This window comes from Abramis brama (genome assembly GCF_963993115.1).
Source record: "Abramis brama genome assembly, chromosome: 3".
Taxonomy (NCBI): domain Eukaryota; kingdom Metazoa; phylum Chordata; class Actinopteri; order Cypriniformes; family Leuciscidae; genus Abramis; species Abramis brama.
The window spans coordinates 19,841,675-19,861,238 of NC_139965.1; the positions used below are offsets into that span (position 1 = coordinate 19,841,675).

Here is a 19,564-nt window from a genome sequence, read left to right on the forward strand (position 1 = left end):
TTGGAATAATGTGCGTGATGAAAGGGTGGGTCGTGGAGAAAGGTCTTTATCATTGGCCTCGAAAGCTGTCTCTCAGGGTGTGAGGAAAGGTTGGAAATGGTTTCTCTTGTACCAATTACTCTGACCTGCAGCTATCCCTGTCTCTTCAAGGGAACTTCTATGCTGCATCAGCTGGTGATGCTATGGGGATGTAAGGCAGGTGCCAGCAAGTCTGGGCTACCCCTCGAGAAAGCAAAAGGCTCTCCTGAGATTTAACATTTGAACTCTCTCTTGCATATGTAACAGCAACATCCGAGACGCACCACACAGTGCAGCTCACACCTCACCTTTACAGTCTCATCATCATCTTCCCCTGCTCTCCCTCTTCTCCTCCTCACCTAAAACTCACTAAAAACCTATGCAATGTTAAATAAGTAACTATACATGTTTGGTATCATTTAAAATGTCTCAGTGTGCCTGGTAAAATGGTCTCATTCTCCCAGCCATAATACAAAGTTCCAAGAAGTTCTAGAATATGAGAAATATTGTGTGCCCCTTAAAAGGTGTGCCCTCCCCCAGATCCTCCATTCAAACTACTATTCTCTTCCACAGACAACAAGAACCCATTCAATCACAAATTCTGATCCCACAGTTCTGAACCCCTCAATAGGGGACCTCAATCTAATTATAAAGACAAATACAACCATTTGGATTTTGAATTATTGTCTTATTACCTGGTCAATAAATTGTTAACATTTGATTTTATTCTGACTGACTCTGAAATTGTTTTCCCAAGTAGATTAAACGGATTCGAATGTTACTGCAAGTCTGCGTCAGATTAGTGACGACTAATATTTGGCACTAATTCAAGTGTACTTGGTTTGCAAAGACAAGAAGTGAATTTCCGTTTAGGACAGCAAAAATGCTGCTTGACCAACCTAAATTTGGGTGTGTCTTACCTCCGTTTTAATTTAATGTTACTTTTAAGTGTACGTGGGAAACCACGGCATGGCCAATCCAAAGCTATTATAAGAGAAGTAATGTTGGTCGAATTATATATGTAGTAGTGGCCATACCTCTTAAAGTGTATGCAAAAACCACGGGGGCTATACAAAAGTATCTGTGATTGTGTAAGCGTGAATGCGACCATCTCAGGTAACTGAGTTTAAACTGGTCCGGCTCAAAGCATGAGACTGCGGAAGGCCATTTAGATGAACAATATCTGCGAAGTCATCAGTGACCAGCTCTGGTGAGCCTTCCCTTTCTTCCAGACCTGCACACTGAGGTGCAAACTGAGGTGCGTGGAGACATCCATACTAAGCCCATGTGGTCCATTCGGCTTCATGTTATTCAAATGTAGAGGTTCTGAGCGAGTAGGGTTCTTGATGGATGCCTTGGGTGGAAAGGAATTTCCATCCACTGCACCAGAAGCTGATGCAGCGTAAGTTCCCTTGAAAGGGAACGTCTAGGGATACCTATGTAACCCGTCACTTTCTATGCTTTGGGCATGCCGGCACATCTTCCTTTAGACAATACAAGTCTGATGACATGTTCTCAGGCACCCTTCTTACATGCTGACCACTGTGTTGGCTATATTATGCCGTGTTCGTACACGTACTTCAGATGCTGGGTTCTGTGAGGGTGCATTCCCATAGTGTCATCAGCTGACGCAGCATCTCATTCCCTTTCTCAGGGAACCGGGGTTACATTACATGTTTGTATTTATTGTCTTTTTGAGTAATATCCTGATACAAAAAGGAGCAACACATTCATGTAACCTACATATGGTATGAAAACATTATGCTATTAACTTTATATCCATACCTTCCCTCATCTAAGGAGTTTTGAAGACAATCTGGACATCTACTCCAGGGTTATTCAGTGTTGAGTAAATGTCACATCACCTCTGTCTGAAAGGCATTATCACAGCGATCTTCTCCCTCCAACTTCATTCAGATCCGATAACAGCTGACGTGTGGCTCGCTGCTTAGTTATTCTGGCTGTGTGAGGTCAGAGAGAACTGAAGGAATCCAGAGGGAGAAAATCATCAGAAATGACTCTGAAGTCTTGCAGATAGCGGCATCTCAGCCGGTGCTAGAGGGCATCTCCAACATATCCTTCGTCAGATTTATTAATTTATTTAGAGTGAACTACACAACAGTTCAATATTTTGGAGTCGGTAAGATATTTTAAGCAAAGCTGGATTATCAGCATCATTACTCCAGTCTTCAGTGTCACGTGATCCTTCTGATTATTGTCAATGATGAACAGTTGTGCTGCTTAATATTTTTGTGGAAAATGTGTTACATTTTTTCAGGATTCTTTGATGAATAGAACGTGATTTACTGTCACTTTGTTCAATATAATGCATCCTTTGCTGAATAACAGTATTAATTTCTTTACTGACCCCAGACCTTTGAGCAATAGCATATCTCTTTAAATAACCAACATGAGAAGCACAGAAGTGCACTATGGGTCTTAGATAATTCACAAAAACAGTCCTTAAGATTAGCTGGTTTTGAGAAGAAAACATCACAATTGAATAACAAAGTGTCTCGAGACGCATCTCTTCACCTCATAAATGTGTGTTATCCATCATAACATTAGTCCGAGACAAAAGCTGGTGAGATTTCTGCAGGACTCACTGGGAGGTCTTAATCACGGCGCCGCTGAACAGGGCAAGATGAACAGAGGAACAAAGACGACCAGCTGGGCTGTGATGTGACAAACACCTTCCAATCGAGGAGAAGAACATGATTGAGCCTTTGAACATATAACAGTGTCCTGCTGTGAATATGACAGGGATAGACACTTATGCTCTCATTCTGATTTTTTAAGGAGCTCATGTGGATTTCCTGACAATGTCGTTGTAGTTGAAGCGTCCTCTCATTTCCTCTTTTGATGTTTGATCTGAAGGTATGTGATAGTGGAATGAATCAGAAGATATTCTAGTACACGTACTGTGTTAGATTAAAGGTCCCGTTCTTCGTGATCCCATGTTTAAACTTTAGTTAGTGTGTAATGTTGTTGTTAGAGTATAAATAATATCTGTAAAATTATAAAGCTCAAAGTTCAATGCCAAGCGAGATATTTTATTTAACAGAAGTCGCCTACATCGAACGGCCCGTTTGGACTACATCCCTCTACTTCCTTCTTTAATGACGTCAGTAGAACAGTTTTTTGACTAACCTCCGCCCACAGGAATGCTCCCTCAACTCTACCGAAATTCGTTTATGTACTTGCGCACTTCTTACCCAGGTAGCCAGCAGAATCGGGCCGATCGCGGCTGAGTGTCGGCACACTCGGCTGTGTACTGGCATCGGCTCACCGGAAGTGAGCCAGCTCTGGCCCAGTAATGGTTGCCAGATCTGGCTAGGTTCTGGCTGTGTGTAGCTGGGCCGATTGTGGTTGAGACATGGCGCATTAGGCACATTAAATTATAAAAATGAGTATATTTTTTTTATATATATATAAGAATTGTATGTAATATTCCAATTCTAGATGTTTATGTAAATGCTGCGTGCGTGACTTTGACGTGTTTTAATGCGCGTGCTCGTGAACGTCCGGACACTTTTTCAAACACTGGAGCGGCGTAGAGTCGCCATGGAAACGGCGGGCCACCACTGCAACTGACGAGCAGTTAAAACCATAGATATCATATATAAAGGCTAGATGTCTCGTGCGCGCTCCTGGCCAATGGAGGTCGACGTCCGCACGTGGCGGCCATCTTGCGGCAGTGCGCTCGCTCACTCGTTTAATGGTGCAAATACTTTTAAATAACCATAACTTGCCCAATTTTCTACCGATTTTCAAACGGTTTGGTTTGTTATAAACGTCAGAGATGTAGTTATGACACTACATACATACACTGCATACATATGAAAAATTATAACATACATGTTCAAGCATTCGGAATTATAGCCACGTTAATAACGTTTGTAAGAAACCAAACCGTTTGTAAATCCGTCAATATTTCAGCGAGATATGAGGATTTGTGTGCATGCTGATCACTCACCTTAATGCACAGAGCACTGACATAAGATGGCTGAACGGTGATGCCGGAAGTGACTGCGCCATAAGACATCTAGCGTTTATATATGATATCTATGGTTAAAACCCTCTCTCGTGGTGTTTTTATTGCTTCCAGGTGAGTTTAGTTTCTTAAAGTCCGCGTGAACCGGAAGTTGCAAACGTCTTTTCTCCAGTGCTAATCGAGCCACGAACGGCGTGTTAAGTGAGATTGTTGATAGGAATTACGTTTGTGAAATCTAACGTAGCACGGCGTTCGTGGCTCGATTAGTCGAGACTGTTTTCCAAGATGGCTCCTGCATGTAAACGCGTAATGTACTGTCTTTATAAAGTATCTTCTTATTAAACTGTCTGTACACTTACAAAGTTCTCAATGCTTCGGTTTGCATGTAGGGACCCTCATTATGCTACCGTATTAGTGTGAGGCTATTTTGAGCCTTGTTAGTGGTATTAACTAGCGATTTACTTTTACTTACTCTGTGCCCCATATACTAGTGTTATGAGCTAATCTGTTTTTAAAGATAAAACTCTACATTCGATTTTCATGAAAACGCATCGCAGGGAACGATCGACTCGGTAACCATTTGTTAATTAACCCCAGGTTAATTTTTCACTGGATTTGTCCTTTAAGTACATAAAACAATACTCACAACACACACATACACTAACACACTCACAACCACACACATACACACTCACACACACAACAATAAAACTAAATTAAAAGTTAAGAAGTTAACTACAACTTCTTAAAAGTTAACAAGTTAACTTGTAGTTAACTAATGTAAGCAAATAGAACCTTCTTGAAAAATGTTACCAATTAAACCATCAAGGCTTCTTTTATCAAACAGCTTCACCAACTAAGCTGAACATCTTGGCTGTACTGGTCTTTTCAGGAGAAACCTTCATGATTTAGAACATTAATATCAATTATTAAATCCATGTCAAACCTGTTGCCAGACAGATGGTGGTAAAAAGTCTCCACCAGAAATTTCCACTGAACATCTGTGGCTGAAAAGAAACCAAAACAGAGAAAGTGTTGGAGATGTTTCACCCCAGAGTGTCCACATCATTCATCCAAAGAGTTTGAGCATATTAAGGAGCCAGTGGCAGATTTCTGCAGAGGCTCCTGCCATAGTCTGCAAACAGAGGAGCTGTTGAGTAAATTGAGGAAAAAGTTGCTCATGAAACTTCACTGCATAATACGTGAATAAACGTCTGTGCTGAAATTTCAGATTGAGATCTTCATGAGGTCATGTGCTGAAAACGCTTAAACGATCCGCTCTCACGCACCGACAGATGCAGAAATACACGCCACATATTCTGGAGAGGTTCACTGGCTGATTCTGAGAAGATTATGAAAACAACTTTTTTAATTCCATACACCTATGACCGTTTCACTTCAATTCTTTAAACAGTCTATTTTGTGTAATGGTGTGAATGTCAGAACACCCACCGTAACACAAAGAGTCTCCAGCATACAGAGGATTTGAGATGAGCACTTAAACGTGGCGGTGACCTTCTCCTCACGCCCTTCACAGCTACGCCAGTGTCATTACACTGACAGCGGCAGATTTACGGATGAGAACAGCAGGCCGCGCAGCCGTTCGTCAAGCATACGCTCACGGATCCTCTCAGCGTAATATATTCACAGTGTTACAGCCGACAAACGTTAGAATCAGCAAAATAAAAACGCAAACAACTGCTGAAGAACGAGCCGGGGAACTTCACAAGGTTGTGACGGGGATTGTGATGCTGAGACCTCTGAACAAAACCAAGAGCTCTCTTCTGGTAAAACATCATGCAGGAAACCAGATTACAATAATTAAAAAGTCATATTGTTATTTGCAGCATGATAAAAAAAAGTATATGAAAATCTGGACAAAGAAAAACCAAACGTCTTTAATAGGGGCTGAGTGTGTAAATTATAGTTCAATAAGCATAACATACAGTATCATTTAAAAAATATCATTTAAAATTGATGCACACACACAAAAGCATAATACAGGATATACATTTATTATTATTATATATTTTTGAACAGTCTGAAATGTTCAAATTAGCACCATCAAAAGTGGAAGTTTAAGTACCAATCACATGTGCAACTATTGACATACAGTACTGGAATACACAAGCAATATTCACTATACCTGGAACATGAAGCTGTTGCACCCAATAGTTCTGACAAAAGCAGGTAGATACAATATGTATTAAATAATCCTAACAAACATTAAAAAACACGTTTCATTTAAATACATACAAAAGTACAAGAACAAAACGTGAAAAAAAAAACAAAAAAAAACTGCTGAATTTCACAGTAGTGAAATTTGTCAAGCACCTGTTGTGACCTTGTGCAACCTGGTAGATCGGAGCCACGGTCTCAAACACACACACACGTAAGCTCTGTTCCAAAAACCAGAGAGCATTTCAAGGTCAATTTGTTTGCTATGCATTTCATCCTTACTGGAGTAGTATAAAACTCAACGAGTTGTTGTCACTAGTGAGGTTTCATTCAGTTAGGATGCTATCTTAGAAGGCAGCTCCCCATGTAGGCAGTAGGCAACTCAGTATGTTTCGAGTCTCTCATGTGAAAACGTCACGTTTTCTGACCACATCCTAACTGTAAAAGTACCTTGTAAACTCCTATAAATTGTATCCAGATTTTAAGTATGAGGTTTGGACTGTGATGTTTGTTACAATTTTTTTTGCTATTGTTCCTAAATTCTGTGAAATAAAAAGGGCCTGTCTATGGGGTTTACATACTGCCTCTATTGCACAATATGAAAACTACAATAATTACAAAAAGTACAATTTTAAACAAAGGAATTATTGTCTCATACTGATGACAAATTAATAAGATATACAAGCACAGAGTCAAGAGTAGCATGTTTGAGTGCGACAACTGTGGCACTGCAGCACCATCAGACAGGAAAAAAACAAGGTCTAGAGACACGTTTTTTTTTTTAAGTTCAACTTTTAAAAAATGTGTCTCTAGACCTTGTTTCTTTCCACTTCACTGACCTGCGTCTGGTCGTTTTTTTTTAAACACACAAAAAAGTGTGAAATGTGTGAATGATCCCTAAAATATGATTAGACACATACATAACATTTCCTGTACCCTGATTTTACTACACCTTAAAGGAACAGTGCACCCCAAAACTAAAAATGCTCGTCATTTATTTATCCTCATGTTTTTAGGATTCTATGATGAGAATGTTCAAAAGAACAGAATTTATTTGAAATAGAATAGAAATCTCTAACATTATAAATGTCTTAACTGTCACTTTTGATCGATTTAATGCATCCTTGCTGAATAAAAGTATTAATTTCTTCTATTTTTTTAAAAGCAGTATAGTGTATGACTATTTTTTATTTATTCTGAAGTCACAAGACACCCTCTGTGCAATTTAAGTAGGCATTATTGAAAATTTCTAGTGTTCAAAAGAAGAAATGAGAGCATACTGGTTCCGAACGACATGAGCTTTTGTAAAATAATGACATTTTCATTTTGGGGTGAACAACGATGCACCAAAGGCAACAGACTAATGAAAACTCACTTGTTTACACTGCAGAAGAGATCATGTACTGTTAAAATATATGAAACAACCCAGCAAATATCTAAAACACACAGAGAGTGTGGTAAATAATGCAAAGAAACCTAGATGACAAAAAGAAAGTGGCCACATTCTGAGAGAGCCACAAATTCGCCTAGTTTTATATAAAATACATAAACCCTAAAGAGAAAAATTACCCAAACTTGGCTGCTCGACTGCATTGAGATGGCTCTTTATGAATTAAATAGCACACGCTACTTCAGCTCTTTTCCAAAACCTAGTGAGCTGCCTACGTAGGCAGTATTTTAAGACTCTCAGTGTGAAGGCTGTTCAAAAAGGTAGGCAGAATGATTGATTATACAACCTTTATGTCTTCTTTTGCTGCAGATGCAGAGAATGAGAACTACAATAATGCATTGCATAATCTATTATTATATGCACGCATAATGCAAAGATATGGCTTAAACAGTAGAGTATGGCACTGGCAAAGCCAACATCATGGGGTTCGATACCGTGAATGCATACCAAATGCATAAATGTAAATGCATTGCAACAAGCTCAGAAAAAAGAAGCTGATGGATGAAATAACACAGATAAAAATGATTAAAAAATATATATAATCAATTCAATACCTAAATATATCAGCAAAAATAGTTCAGCTTAATAAACAATGGACTATTTTATCCAATATTTGTGGGTTTTTTTAATGCATTGTTAGATTAGCATCAGGTTAATTTTAAACTCTATTGAAACCATTTGTAAGGAGCAAGGTAGATCACTAGGTTTTGGTTACAGAGCCAACAGACAAGTTATTATTATTCTAAGAAATAAAAGCAAAAACAAGTTAAAAGATAATTGATCTGAGTCTGAAAAAAAAGTCCATCAGTTATTGGCCAACCAGTGGCCTTAAGAAAGCAAATCACAGCTGGTAATCTGGAGAAATGAGCCAGTATGCTGAAGAAGTCACTTCCAGGGACTAAAAGGGTGGATTACAGCAAAACATGACAAAACAAGAAACCTTCAAGTCCAAAAACAAGAAACAAACGTAATGCAAGTACGCAAACGCTTGGCGAACACACTGCAAGTACATACTTTGGTAGTAACAAACCTCAGTGCCTTCAAAAGTTTGCATAGTGTGTTCTGCTTGAAAATATCTGTTCCACTGCTTTCAGGCTGCTTTTATTTTCACATAATAACATTTTCAAATATAAAACATATTATTCTTGACAGTACAAATGGGAAAGGCAAAAATAAACCTCTATGTGTTGTTCTCAAGTCTTGGGGGGCATTTTGTTGGTGTAAAAGTCTCTGCAGGTCTGGCAGCAGCGTTGGTACCAGCGCATGTCCTGGCACAGGTTCTTATCTCGGATCACCCTGCAGTAAACCGCCCACTGATCCCCCGTGCACTTGTACGTCAATGCAGCTGCCAGGAATGACAGAAGGACAGGACTCGGCATTTCATAGATTCAATTATATCACATGATCCCTGACAACATGCATACATCAGTCCAGACATGTACATGTGTGCGGTTCACCTAGAAGACAACTTTCGCAATGTTCAATGTTGCTGTTATACACTGTGAAAAATGATTTTTCGAATTTGTAAATAAAACAAAGATCACAAAAAAATACTATTTTAGTCTTTCTACTCCAAACATTTCACATTTAAATTAATGTTACTTGCCGATTCGTAAACGCTTTACAAAAAGGTTTTCTTAGTTAACATTAGTTAAGTACATTTTTGAGTGTTTCCTCACGTTTCATGACACTTTAACATGAACAATGAACAATACTTCTACAGCCTTTAATCTTAGTCAGTGTTAATTTCAACATTTACTAAAACTTTTTTAAAAACAAAAGTATTTGTTAACATTAGTTAATGCACTGAGAACTAACATGAACAATGAAATATATTTTTACTTACTAACAATAACAAAGATTACAAAACACTTCATATATTGTTCATTGTCAGTTTATGTTAGCTAATGCATTAGCTAATGTGAACACAAGACCTTATTGTAAAGTGTTACTGCTGAGTCTTTGTAATTATTTGTACTAGCAATTTCTGAGTGAACACTGTTTCAGAGTAAATCCTATACCTTTTTTACCAGTGTAGAAGGACATTCGGCATATAAACATTTAGAGTATGTGAATCTGCTCTTATTTAGATGTTTTTCAGATTATTTTAATGTGATGCTTTCCAGATGATGCTTCTTTTAACAGATGTCTTGGCAATGAAATGTTTATGCAGTACAATGAAATGTTTATTGCTTAAAGCAAAGAGAGGCTCTATTCCAAAACCTAGTGAGCTGTTTACTGCCCACAGTACAATTAAGGCAGCATCCTAACTGAAATGGAAATGGACTAATTTGGATCACTCAACATAGGCAGGATTAAGTCAATTTAAAATATAATGAGGAATTGGAATTGCCTTTGCATCAGAAGTGCATATGATGTCTAAATGTGCAGCATGCTATTATTTGGAACACAGGGAAGCGTTTTTTTATGTATATACATTGAAAACTCTTTGTCCTAAAGGTCTTATTTGGATTTTGATCTCAATATTTTTTTGCAGAATGTTTATTTGTTCATTATTTAATCTATTTTTATATTATTATTGTTTATTTATTTTCTATCTTTGTTAAAAATTTCGTTGATTTATTGGATTGGTTAATTCACTGATTGACCATGTTAGGTGTGATTGTTTATCATGTTGATATAAAAGTTTTTGATATTTGTTGTTTTGTCTCAAGATGCACACCAGTAATGTTTTTTTTTTGTTTTTTTTTACACATTTATAAAAGCTACTTAAAAGGCCTAATGCTGGTTTAATCTATGGCCTGTCTGTGGAACCAGGCCGATATGAATTAAATGCTGTTTGTTTTATATTTATTTAAGGCAAAGTTTAGATTTTTTAAAATATTTTCAAGTATATTTTATTTTTATATTTTCTGTTTTAATTAAAATTAAAATACTAGTTAAAGTTTTAGTTTTTTTGTTGGGTTTTTCGTCATTTTTATCAGGTTTTTTTTTCAAAGACTGTAAGTTTTAGTTTTAATTTCTTTAGGTTTAGTTATTTTAGCACTTAAACTAAATGAAAATGAGAAATATTGCCTTGTCAACTACTGTAGGTGAAATAAAATAAGCAAATTTTATTTACATTTTATTTTATGTCAGTTAATGTTTATTTAGTCTGAAGTGATTACATTTTTTATGGTTATAGTTTTGGTTTAGTTGTAATTTTAACTGACGATAAAGTCTATATATATCATATCTTTTAAACCCAAATGATAAATAATTATAGATGATGCTATAATTAAAGAAATATCCAGTAATATGATGTAACTTTAGTAATGCATCATAAAATGAGATGGAAATGGATTGTTTTTTTTTGTGACATTTCTAGTTGAAACTGGGTGAAACAAGGATAAATAATGAACAGCAGGACATGAGTGTATACAAGTCACGAGGGTTAAAAGGGGGCATTGTCCACTCAGATCTGATTTGTAAAAAAAAACGCGATTTTTAGTGAGGAGTCTATAAATCAGGATACACAAACGTCTTTAACTGTAAAGTCTTACCCAGTCTAGGAGAGGTGATGGTGTTCACATTGACTTTTACGTTACACGCCCCCTGATGACACTGCCTGTACGCAGGGGGCTTCAGGACTACTGGGCAGTTGCTGCCATGCCGACCGGTCACTTTGTGCATGCATTGGACCACTCTGGATTGCAAGCCCCGCCCACAGGATGATGAGCACTGCAATGAATCAATGATGACATCACAATAGATTTAAAAAAAAAAAAATCACATCATAACCTGCTCTGACAGACCTCATTTTACTCACAAAAATGCATAATCAATATTTCAAAACTGTCAATATCATGTTTAAATAATAGATTATCGGATAATCAGATTATATTGATAACCAGGAATACAATTTGATAGCAGTGGTATCATATATTATGATTTTTTAGCTCAAATCAAGCCAAAAACTCTATTTTTCAGGCTGGTCAAGCTAATTCATTTGTATATTCAAGAGTAAACAAAGGTGATATTGGCTATTTTAACTGTAAATCAGGTGGGACTATTATTGAGAGTTACTGTATGATTTCTCCAAAAGAATATTACACTTGGGCCATTTCCTATGCATACAATGTGACAAAATAAAATGACAAACAATTTTAAAAAAAGAATAAAAATTGAATAAATAAATAAAATATTCCAATGATGCGAGGATGAAAAACCTTTGAACACTGCATTTTCATGGTACCCTAATGAGCAGTGCTGTCTCCAGGCAAAACCAAAGTTTCCTCTTTTCTGTTCAGAAACAATAACGATTCATAAGCCTGACCTAATTTACATAGTGTGCTGCAAGTGCTCGAAAACTCTAAAACATCTTCAGCTTTCGCTTGACATCTCTGCTCATGAGGAGTTTATAATTACACTGTTTTCAGGCAAACCACATGCTGTTCAATATCTAAAGATTCAGACATTTTCACAGGCCTCCACGTTATTGATAAACTGCATCCTAATTAAATATTGTTTTGTAGAGTTTTATAAATGGATTGGGATTGTGTGAGCCACACTGCAAGACAAAAACTGAAGTTGTGAAACAGTGAATAAACAAACCTTCGTCTGCATAACATTTAAGTTAAATATTAAAGGAGTGTTACAGGTTCAAAACAACTCAGCAGTATCGACAATATCTGTGGTTTGAAGTTGATCTCCAAAAACCCTAAATTGCACATTCAAATTGGCCAAAATATTTAATATACAAACACATACAAGATTCAGTGTGAATCTGCTCATTGCAAATTGACTGAATTATATTTCCAGAGGAAGACAACAGGTGGAAAGCTTTCTTCAGTAATGTACTGTTCTGATACCTGTGAGACAAGCAGGAGTCATAATGTCAGCGTATCAGCCACGATTGTCACACTCACGTGGTTAAGACCCAAAGGAAGCTTTATTTCTCCAATAACACGCCGGCAAAATTAAATCAACGTATCTCTGTGACAATCTAATACATTTTAATAGACTTCTAGTTCAACAGGCCAGGAACAAATTCAGTTACTTCATCACTGGCTGAGTAGAGCTGGGAGCAGACAGCATGATGAAATGATAAACACAAAATAATTTGACCTGATTATGGCACAGATAACATCATTGACATCAATAGTCCTCAGTAGATCGGGAAACTAAACATTCAATATATATTGAGTGGTGCATTTTCAGCCTGGCCGACAATATGCATTTATATAAATGTTTATATACACCTGGATTCAAAAGTTTTTTTGTGTGTTTTTGTGTTTTTTAAAAGAAGTCTCTTACTGCTCAGCCAGGCTACATTTATTTGATCAAAAATACAGTAATATTGTGAAATATCAAAATTAAAATAAAAATGATATTGTAATATATTTTAAAATGTAATTTATTCCTGTGATGCAAAGCTGAATTTTTGGCATCATTACTCCAGTATTCTAGCCTGACGTCGTCATACTCAGATTCTAGTCAGAATGTGAGTCTGATACTGCTCCATTAGGCTGTGATTATGGGGCGTGTTTCAACCGAACCAGGAAAGAAAATGCCTCTGCACTCAATTGGATAGACCTACAACCAATCAGAGCAACGGAGTAAGTGACGTATGATTTTCATTCATGTTTCCGATCGACAAATGCCTTGATCGCGGTTCTCTGTCCCTCTTTTAAAATGAATGCGCTGTCGATATCTTCTATAACAGACGCAATGGCGGAATCTACACATGATGTTTCGTAAACAAAGTTCGGGAGAAGCACGTTCAAATAATCAATCCAATCAACTTGTCATCAAACGATTACCATGCCTACCTTGTCAGCATGAGAGGAAGCATATATTTATTCACTCTGTCAACTCACCTAACATTCCTTGACAGTTTTCAGCACCCCCCCCCCAATCACTCTCGGCTTGTTCTTCCACAGCCTGGAATACGGGGGGAGTAGGCTACTTTGGGTTCGGGCCGAATACCGAGCCCGCCCTCTCCTCGGACAGCACCCCAAATATGCATTTATTCTATCTGACTTATTTATAAGTGTGAAATCTAAATTCTCCAGAGGCAGTCATCTTTTCTTTTACTGTCTATGCATCTTTGTTGTAAACGAATTCAACCCAAGCGCTCTTTGATGACGTGGATGATTACGTTACCGTTGCTCATCTGTCCATCATCGATTAAAGCCCTCCCTGCATGCCGGCAATTTGATTGGCTCGGCCTTCTGGGAGCCGAGCATAATTACTCCTCAACGGATTGAGTCCAGACCGAACTTCCCGACCAAAAAATGTTGTGGGCGGGGTTCGGGCTGGCACCCAGGCTACCAGTATTCAGAGTCACATGATCATTCAGAAATCATTCTAATATGTTGATTTGCTGCTCAAAAATAATAATTATTATCAATGTTGAAAAAGATGTGCTGCTTAATAATTTTGTAGAAGCTGTAATAATTTTTTTCCAGGTTTTTCTGATGATTAGAAAGTTCGAAAGAGCAGGATTTATTTGAAAAAGTACCTTTTGTAACATTATAATAGTCTTTTCTGTCACTTTTCAACAATTTAATGCAACCATTCTAATTAAAAGTATTAATTTCTTTCTTTCTTTTTTATTTAAAAAAATATATATTACTGACTGCAGACTTTTGAATGATTATATACATTTATTTTATTGAATACATTCCAATGTGGAAAAGACATTTAGCCAGACTTTAACTTTGGTAAACTTTTTTGTAACACTTTAATTTCACAGAAATTAGGCACACTGTGATGCCGCCATGGACCACCGTTGAAGACCCCTGGACTATAGAATAGGAGCTGTCGGCTGCCATGGCTACAGACGACACAAACAAAAATTGTTTTCCTAAGTGGCAAAAGGTGCATGAAAGCAATACATTTCCCTGCCTCTGAGGGAACCCAAAATCCTTTCAACAGCACACAATATTTCACGTTTTACAAGAGATGAAGGGCTATTGAAAATGAAATCAGCATGAAAGTTTAGCATTGATCTCAGTGTTGCCTGTCACCAGAGTCTAGTAAATAACTGCAGTTAGGGAAAGTATGAGTGGAGTGATTTCAGAACACCCTTACAGATGAATAGGAATACAGAAACTCCAGAAAGCTCAGAGTTCTTAAATACGACATTTTAAAATGCCAAATAACTGTTACCTATTTAAATGATTTTAGAAAGGCAGCATTGCCACAACAGCAGCCTAAAACAATTAAATAGCTATTTGGCTTTTGGTTGATGTTAAAGCGAACTGTTGGTTAGCATTTAAAGGCCAACTGAATTGCCAATTCTAAACTTTAGAGACGATGCAACACTGCCTTGATTGTGCAAGTGACAATTCCGGTGTTAAAGGGCACCTATTATGACTCTTAAAACAAGATGTAAAATAAGTCTCTGATGTCCCCAGAGTATGTATGTGAGGTTTTAGCTCAAAATACCCAACAGGTATTTTTTTACAGCATGTTTAAATTGTCATTTTTTGGAGCTCAGAAAAACATGCTGTTTTAGTGTGTATCCCTTTAAAAGCTCGTGCTCAGAGCCAGGACAATCTCATCTGATAATATCAGAACAGAAACTCTCAGTTGCGGTGTTCATTTCGACTTGGAGTCGGACAAAAAGTCCCACAGAGCCAGAGAATATATGCTGTATGGAGATAGAACAGGTATAGTTTAGTTTAATTATGGTTATAACTTATTTGTCATCTGCTTTTATCCACTAATACAAGTCTGCTGTAGCAAACCCCGTCTGAATGATGACCAAAATATACTGATGAGTTCAGTGAAGTTTATTGTACATCACACAAAAGATGAGCGTTAGTTTTACTCCAGAGAATCACTGTAAGAGCTGAATAAACACAGTATAAGAAGTGAGCATTAAAGTCTTATCCATAAACTCTCTCTCTCACCCTTTCATTATCATCAACATACACAGCGAAGTACACAAAACACTCGTTACAACTAACAGTAAACAAATATATACACACCTTTTCAGTGGGTTCTTAATAAACTGGTAAACCTTATATCCGTAAAATGACTCGATGAGCTGTCATAAAGTGCGTGCTCTCACTTTCATTTCTGCCGTGGTCAGTAACGTTAGTACTGTCGCTCCAGAGACCGTAAGCTGGATCACAAACAGTACAGATCCATCCTCGAGTAACAACGAGAGTAAATGACGACTGCTATGTTCATTCTTACATCCAACAACAAAACACCTCAATCGCTTAGGAGACATTCTTGTCTATACAGCTGCTCAAGCGTCGAAACAATGCCAGACTCTGTGTCCAGCTCACTCAGGGCGGATCTATGCTCAAACTGCAGTGTCAATCAACAGTCGTGGGAGGGGCCTGTGCAAAGTGATGTCACATTGCCCCGAATCTGAGAACAGCTTGTTCTGAGACAGTGCTTATGATTTATGGGGATTATAAAAAAAAGCACTGGGTGGATTTTTATCATTATAGGGTGGTTGTGTACACACACTGCCAACACACATTTATGTTCAAACACCATGTAAAAGTGAATTTTGCATAATAGGTGCCCTTTAATTGTGCAGCTCGCTTATAGTGCAGACGTGATGTGGTGATGTGAAGCCATTTTCGCATTTTGAGAGGGAAAGAGACCGTGCTGTGATTCACTCACACACAACATTAGAATCATTTTACCCATGCCGGACAGAGATTGAGACCGTGCCGCTGCATATCATGCCATACCTCTCATGGCAGGCGCACGTCTTTATGCGTTGTTAACATGATGAGATCAATCTTTATAGAGACCGCCGATCAAACTTCCCAAAGCGATTATCGGCCGATAGCGATCGGTAGTCGATCAATCAGAGCACCCCTAATATATATAGGGGGATCTGATTCAACCACAAACACCACAGGGGAGCATTTGCTAACGAAATACTCCACCCTGCCTGACCTGAAGTCAGCATCTCGCATGGTCAACACTCTTGGGGTGCGTACGATGTAACTCGCTGCTTCACTACCATAGTCCGATGCATCGTTGAAGAAATCAACTAGGTAGTCATGACTGTTTCCCGAAACCGTATTGTCGCAAATTGGTCGTTCAACCACGTTCGTTAATGATGTTACGCACATGGTGGAGTAATAACTTAATGAATCTGTTTGAGATCGAACTAATGCTAGATGTTTTGCTATAAATTACGGACATGGCATCTGAGAACTATTTCAAATTTTTCTCAGTTATTTTGCTTTATTTCCAAATTCAATCATAGGCTCGTTCTTACATAGCAGAGCACACTCTTCAAAAACGGTGCTTTAAATCTCTTGACAAACTAAAAGACGTAAATGACATTTTTATGTATTCTAAATAAAAGATATAGATTGTACTGAAAGTCAGCTTGCTTGTTTTGATCAAGATAAGGATTTATTTAGTCCACATGTCATGCAAACCTGAAACTCTGCTTTTAACCACAGCTCGAGAGCTGTCTTACCAACCACACAACTTTGCGATGCTGTTTGCAAATGTTCGTTGGAACTATGTTTTCGGGAAACACCGGCATGTTGATCTATGCTGATCTATGCATGTTGATCTATGCCAACTATAGTTGGCTAATGATGCTTTTGGGAAACGCACCCCTGAATAGGAGTGTTCAACCAGTGAGAAGGGATGCAAAGAAGGGAGCTCAGGCAAAAAGCTGCTTCTCACCAGGACCAGAGATGGGTTTCCTGGGGAGCAGAGGACTCAGCAGAAAGACCCTCGGTTGAGAGGCGTACAATGCTCATCCAAGACTGTGATCCCCAGATTAAACTATAGGCTAGAATGAGGGACGATAAATAACGTCTAATACAGGTACCATTTTACACTCAAGGTCGCACCTGTGTCATGTTTTGTATTGCCAATGTGTGAACAGCTTGTAATGAAACTTCAAACCGAGACCTTCCCTGACTTCCTAGGTTGTCAATAGTGATGTATGTCTCGAGACCACTTTTACGTGGTCTCGGTCTTGTCACAGCCTTGACGGTCTTTGGTCTTGGTCTTGTCTTGGTCTCGGACCTCTCGGTCTTGTCTAGGTCTCGCTGTCTCAGACCAACATAGTGGTCGGGGGATTTAGCAATACAATACTACAATATCCACGACGACACAACGTTCGATAATGCAACATTATTATCTGCAACGGAACGGATTGAAGCGCGCGTCCGAGTGCTGACAGTGCGGTGTGTGCTCGAGCCACACGAGAAAACACTGTATCCGCGGCCACTGATCGCAGCGGCAACGAGCACTTTGATCACTTGGTTTAAAAAACACATATCAGTAACATGATGGGTTTTAACTTCATTCAGGAGTCATTCATTTTGGGTAACTGCACAACTACACAACTGACAGATGACTTTGAGCGCACCGCCAACGGTGTGTGTGTGTGTGTGTGTTGTGTGTGTGTAACCATAGCGACAAAACGACCAACTTTTGGATCCCGCACTTAAGCCTATAATTTCGTTTTTAAAAATGTAATTAAGTATTTAAAAGTTGCAGAATGGGTTCATTTGGAGTCTGAGACTCCGAAATCGGCAGAGATAGGCAGGCATTTGCTTAGATGAATTTGTGTCTTTGATATCTGTGTGTGTGTGTGTGTGTGTGTGTATGTTGTGTTGTTGGTGTTAGACTAAATAAATGGTCTTTTAAATATCATCTGCATATCTCCGTTGTGTTGACTAAACATTAGGCCTAATCCAAGTTTATAATTGTGTATCTTTAATTTGATGTTATACGTTTTCATCTACACATTAATTATAATTTCAATTGGTTACATATTTCTCATTCTTTAGACAGTTGTTGGAGGAGCAAGATGGTGTTGGAGGTGTTTAATGTTTTGTCAGATGAACCAGTCAGTACCAGTCATATCAGTCCTCAACAGTACACAAAAGTTAAGGGAGTCTCAATCCTCTAATAGTGCAGTAACAGCCGTCATGCAATTGCTACACATAGTTGATCTCACCCAAACTGCAAAAACATTTACAGTGAGCTCACAGTCACACACATGACATGGTCTGTCTCTGTATTGTTCTGCCTGTGTAGTTGAAGTAATACCATCTAATATGCATTGAATGTAAACTGCGGCTGAACCCTATGCTGCTGTTCTTGAATTCATACAAGTTATTGCTTAGCTTCAACACTAGTCTGTTTTTTTCCCCTCCGGTCTCGACTTGGTCTCGGTCTTGGTCTCGACTTGGTCTTGGTCTTGACTTGGTCTGTCTTGGTCTTGGTCTTGTCTTGGTCTCGATACCCTCTGGTCTTGGTAGTGTCTTGGTCTCGGTTTAGGCGGTCTTGACTACAAGTCTAGTTGTCAATGAAATGTGATGTCTACGGATGTGACTGTTATGCACACTCCCGAGAACCTCTCTTCCATTCAATTACACATGAAACGTACACTTGTACAATCCTTAGGATTGTACAAGCGAAAATGGCTTTTATTCTGTACTTTAATGTCAATGTGTCATGCAAAGAAAAACGATTAATTTAACTATATTCACACATAGCCAGATCTTTATAGTCTAGTCTCAAATTTTTGTCAAACTATCATAACTGTGTAATTTTAATTACCTGTCAACATGATGCCGGTGAAACAGAGCTGGTGCAAATATCCACAATGCTATGATCAGATTCTTTCTTAACTACTGCTTTCTTACTGCTGTCATTTTCGTTGTGTGTTTATTCTGTTATTGAGAGGAAAGCACACAGCACATATTTACATATTCATCTAAACGTCATTATCAGCAGAGTGGACAGCGTCGGGATGTTTGCAACAAAGGTATTTTCAACTTTTTCTAAGGGGAAGAATGAAAAAGAACTTTGCTGTGCGTATATCGGGGCTTTGAAATCACGTTCAGTCTTACGTGTGCACAAGTGCGAGCACCAGCAACAAGTTGCTGGCTACAGTTCACTTAACGGCCACCGGTGTCGCTAATAACAAGGGTTTCTGAATTCTACAAATAGCCCCTTAAAAAAAACCT

The 19,564-nt window shown here is 38.2% G+C and overlaps 1 protein-coding gene across 1 annotated transcript in view; it reads right to left on the reverse strand.

Annotated features, from left to right (window-relative positions):
* Nucleotides 1–6,011: 6,011 nt before the first annotated feature.
* Nucleotides 6,012–19,564, reverse strand: part of adamts17 (ADAM metallopeptidase with thrombospondin type 1 motif, 17) — a 139,348-nt gene continuing 125,795 nt past the window's right edge. The window contains exons 23-24 of the mRNA XM_084110376.1: nucleotides 11,144–11,321; nucleotides 6,012–8,985 (exon numbers count right to left, since the gene is read on the reverse strand). Coding sequence (XP_083966502.1) covers nucleotides 8,834–8,985; nucleotides 11,144–11,321 — 330 coding nt within the window. The 3' untranslated portion in view covers nucleotides 6,012–8,833. The remainder of the gene's footprint in view (nucleotides 8,986–11,143; nucleotides 11,322–19,564) is intronic.